General features: G+C 44.6%; 1 protein-coding gene across 1 annotated transcript; it reads left to right on the forward strand.

Moving 5' to 3' along the window:
• Positions 1-1,240: 1,240 nt before the first annotated feature.
• Positions 1,241-2,508, forward strand: LOC144130385 (uncharacterized). The gene is made up of 2 exons (XM_077664307.1): positions 1,241-1,323; positions 2,201-2,508. Exons 1-2 carry the CDS (start codon positions 1,250-1,252, stop codon positions 2,466-2,468), a joined length of 342 nt encoding a protein of 113 aa, XP_077520433.1. The 5' UTR covers positions 1,241-1,249; the 3' UTR covers positions 2,469-2,508.
• The last annotated feature ends 1,174 nt before the right edge of the window (positions 2,509-3,682 follow it).

Genomic DNA, 3,682 nt, shown 5'->3' on the forward strand with positions numbered 1-3,682 from the left:
CTTGACGCTGCTTCTGTCGCGTTATTGTAAATGTTGCAATAAAAATTGCCTAGGATAATACTCCCTCCCATGTGATTTATTGTTGAAATAATATGTGCTTTATATCGTTTGGGTTACAGTTTAGGGAGACCAATGGTTGCTATGATGTCAAAATGTAATTCAGGGGACGTGAGGCATCAACAAAAAACAGTTATATTCGAGCCATCTTTTTACTTGTCATTCCGGATGCCAGCAAGGTGGAGTAATGGTAATAGTGAACTAAAAACACAAAGAAACGATTACAACACAGTTTTATGTTTATGCCTCACATCACACAAATAAAAACTTACGCCGGAGATACCATCGGGCAACTGAAGCCAGAAATTGATTAACATGAGAAAATAAATGCTTTCATAAATTATTTACTTCAAATAAGCATATTACGAATGGTGACCGACACCTATTAATGTCGTGCGCAAAATTCTGCGACATCCTAAAGCAATTCCATCAGTGACGGTGACGCTGTTTATACTGCAAGGAAGTGCCCGGCATAGTTCTCGCTCCAGTACAATTAAATGCTAACCTAACATCACAAGTGGCTTCGAGTTGCTCATCAGGCGCACATGCAGTGACCGACATCAGGAATACGGCTTAGTAGCGTACAAAATTTCTGGACAGGTATGGTGCATTGCTATTTTACTGGGTATGCGCTGTTACATAAATGCGCAATCGTGAACCATCAGGAGATACAGCGGACTTGTCTATTACGATAACTGGGACATTATCTTTTTGGCTACCACTTGCTGTTCATATTGCAGCCCCCTCAGAAACGACAATGAAGAGAAGGCGTAGGTGCTGGTGAAAAAAAAAAACAAAGAAAGCTTAGGTGCTTAATGCGTGTAACCCTTGAATTGTTCTGCCGAAACATCGCTCGTAACATCCGCTAGGCAGTCGGGAACGTGAATATGAAGAGCGAGTCTAGGTGATATCTCTCTACACATCTCAGTGGCCAAGAAATATGATCCTTGAAACATAGAATGCCACAAGGCAGGAGAGACGGCGATGAAAATATTTTGGCAGTAGAGGCGTTGATTGAGGATAAGTAGAGACTTGCATGGAATACTTTCTTTAGGATTACAATAAATTCACACTATTTTATGGAAAAAAAGCAGATGTATGATTTTTAGCACAAGAAAAAAAAACCTGGCCAATATTTTGTACATATATGTGCGTCAGTATGTATGTCTAGAAGAGGAAAAAAAGGAAGTGCATGGGTCAGTCGCAAGCTTCACGAGTGCTCAGCGACTTTGGAACTCCGAGGCGAAAAAATTTTGATCTGCAGTGGTGAGTAGTGAGAAAATATTCTTATAATCGCGCTGTTCCTTGGATTCCAAATCCGCAGTATTTCTTTACGAGCACAGCTGTGTATGTTAGTGTGCTGGTGCAAGGAGTCTCACGTTCCAGAGCAACGCACTTAACTGCCTCGCACTGCTGCGCTGTGCACAAATGCATCCTCACAGCGCCTAACAAATTCACTGTACAGTTTGGTGTTTCCCTTTATACAATGGCTATCCAGGGCCGCCGCGGTGGCTGAGTGGTTATGGCGCTCGGCTGCTGGCCCGAAAGACGCGGGTTCGATCCCGGCTGCGGCGGTCGAATTTCGATGGAGGCGAAATTCTAGAGGCCCGTGTACTGCGCGATGTCAGTGCACGTTAAAGAACCCCAGGTGGTCGAAATTTCTGGAGCCCTTCACTACGGCGTCTCTCATAGCCTGAGTCGCTTTGTGACGTTAAACCCTCATAAACCAAACCAACCAATGGCTATCCAGTCGCGACCCGCACACAGACTTTGCTATCGTTTTCAGCGAAACATTTGACCTTTAAATGAAGCAAAAGTGAAAATGTAAACGCTTGAAAAGATATGCCAAGAAACAAGCCAGACCATTCTGCTCACCGTTCCTCGTGACTAATATTACCGCCCTTTATTTGCGGGGGGCGGGGCGGGGGGGGGGGGGGGGGGAGGGTGATGCGTCTATTTGTGGGCAGTACTAAATCTTTATGTCACATATTTCTCACTTTGGCACGCCAAGCTTAAAACCTTCCTGGAATCTTTAGAAACTGCCTTCGCTCTCTTCTCAGCATGTCGCTCAATATATATATATATATATATATATATGCATCTTAAAGAACGCTTGATGACTGTGTTGCTTTCTGTATTTCAGCAGGGATCGTGCATACTCCTGGAGCTTCGGTCCAGCAGCCATGTTTCAGACCTCAGCATGCTCGACGGGGATTCGCGCCTTGCTGCTCACTCTCATGGTGCTGCCGTTCAGTTGGACTCAAAATGACTTCGGCTTGGCCAGGTGTGGTGAGCTCTGTGGCGGCTTCGGGCCAACGCCGTGTGTCCCCGAGTGCCACTGTGTGCTCTACCAGTACAGCAGTTTCGGCACCTGCATGGCGCGGCTAGCGAATGACACGGACCCATTCTAGCTTAAAAACTTCTGTGGATAGCTACATTCAGCCCGCTGCTGATATCAGGTTTACATTGTACTTTTGAAAATAAAAAAAAAAAACTAAGAAGCCCTGTTTTCAGGCTCTCGCAGGAAAGTTTTGCCTGTCATTCTTGTTCAGCGATGCACTCTGTTTCTCGGAGGCAAGCGACAGACAGCCGGACGTTTGTCGGGGCCTTTCAACAAGGCAACTGCAATAAGGTTATAGCTACTTGTTTAGATACGGATTTGAACGCGAAAACACGCCCACTCTCGTAACTATTACTGAAAGAACTCGATGCGCTTCTATTTATATACGGAAGAGTCAAACATGCGAAAAAGAGAATCCACTCAAGAGGTTCGGTACACGGAAAAGCAACTGATATTTGTGCCTCCCAGTGTTGACTTTCCCTAGACGAACTCAGGGTCACGTATAAAAATCTGTATGTGTATTTAAGGCAAGCATGCTGGCTATTTGAGTTGTGGCTGGATTTCATCACATCTGAAATTTCTCTGAGGCACACTTTTATGCCGGGAAACGATGTTTTTAAGAGACTTGTGTATCGTTAGTTGCAAGAGTGAATTGGACTAGTATGGTGCGTTGCTTACCAAAAATATCTAATCCCGCTAAGTTGTTATCAACTGCCAACGCGGGCCATTATTTTGGGAATGTTTGAATACAATTAAGACAGGAGACGAAAGGGGACACACACAGGCGCAAACTTCAAGCATATTTATGCAGAAGTAGCAAGAAAAGCCAAACCCAGAAGAAAGCACAAAAAAACGGTTGTTATACCGTACATTCACAAAGTATCCCATCACCGAAATAAGATAGGTTCTTGCTCCAATGAAATTGTCCTATTCTCGGCCTCCACAGAACTGGCAGCACTGTGCAGAAATAGCTGCCCAATAAACCAGTTAAGCACAACGAATTTAGCTATGGCAAGAAAAATTATCGGTGTAGTTATGATTCTTTATACGTTCTTTTATTTTCCGGCACGTGGAAGAAACTTCGCAGACAAGCATCGCGTTACAGGTTAAAATTTATTCGTTCGTATCATCCGAGTCAAAAGCCCATTCCGCATCCTTACATGCTATGTGAATGAGTACCCTTCACACACAGTGCTCATCAATAGGGTATGAGATTCAGCCCCGGGGCAGCGAAACCCGCACTCCGGCAGCATTCTTGCTTTGCATCGGAGATGGCCGCAAATC

This window comes from Amblyomma americanum, chromosome 4 (assembly GCF_052857255.1).
Source record: "Amblyomma americanum isolate KBUSLIRL-KWMA chromosome 4, ASM5285725v1, whole genome shotgun sequence".
Lineage (NCBI taxonomy): Eukaryota > Metazoa > Arthropoda > Arachnida > Ixodida > Ixodidae > Amblyomma > Amblyomma americanum.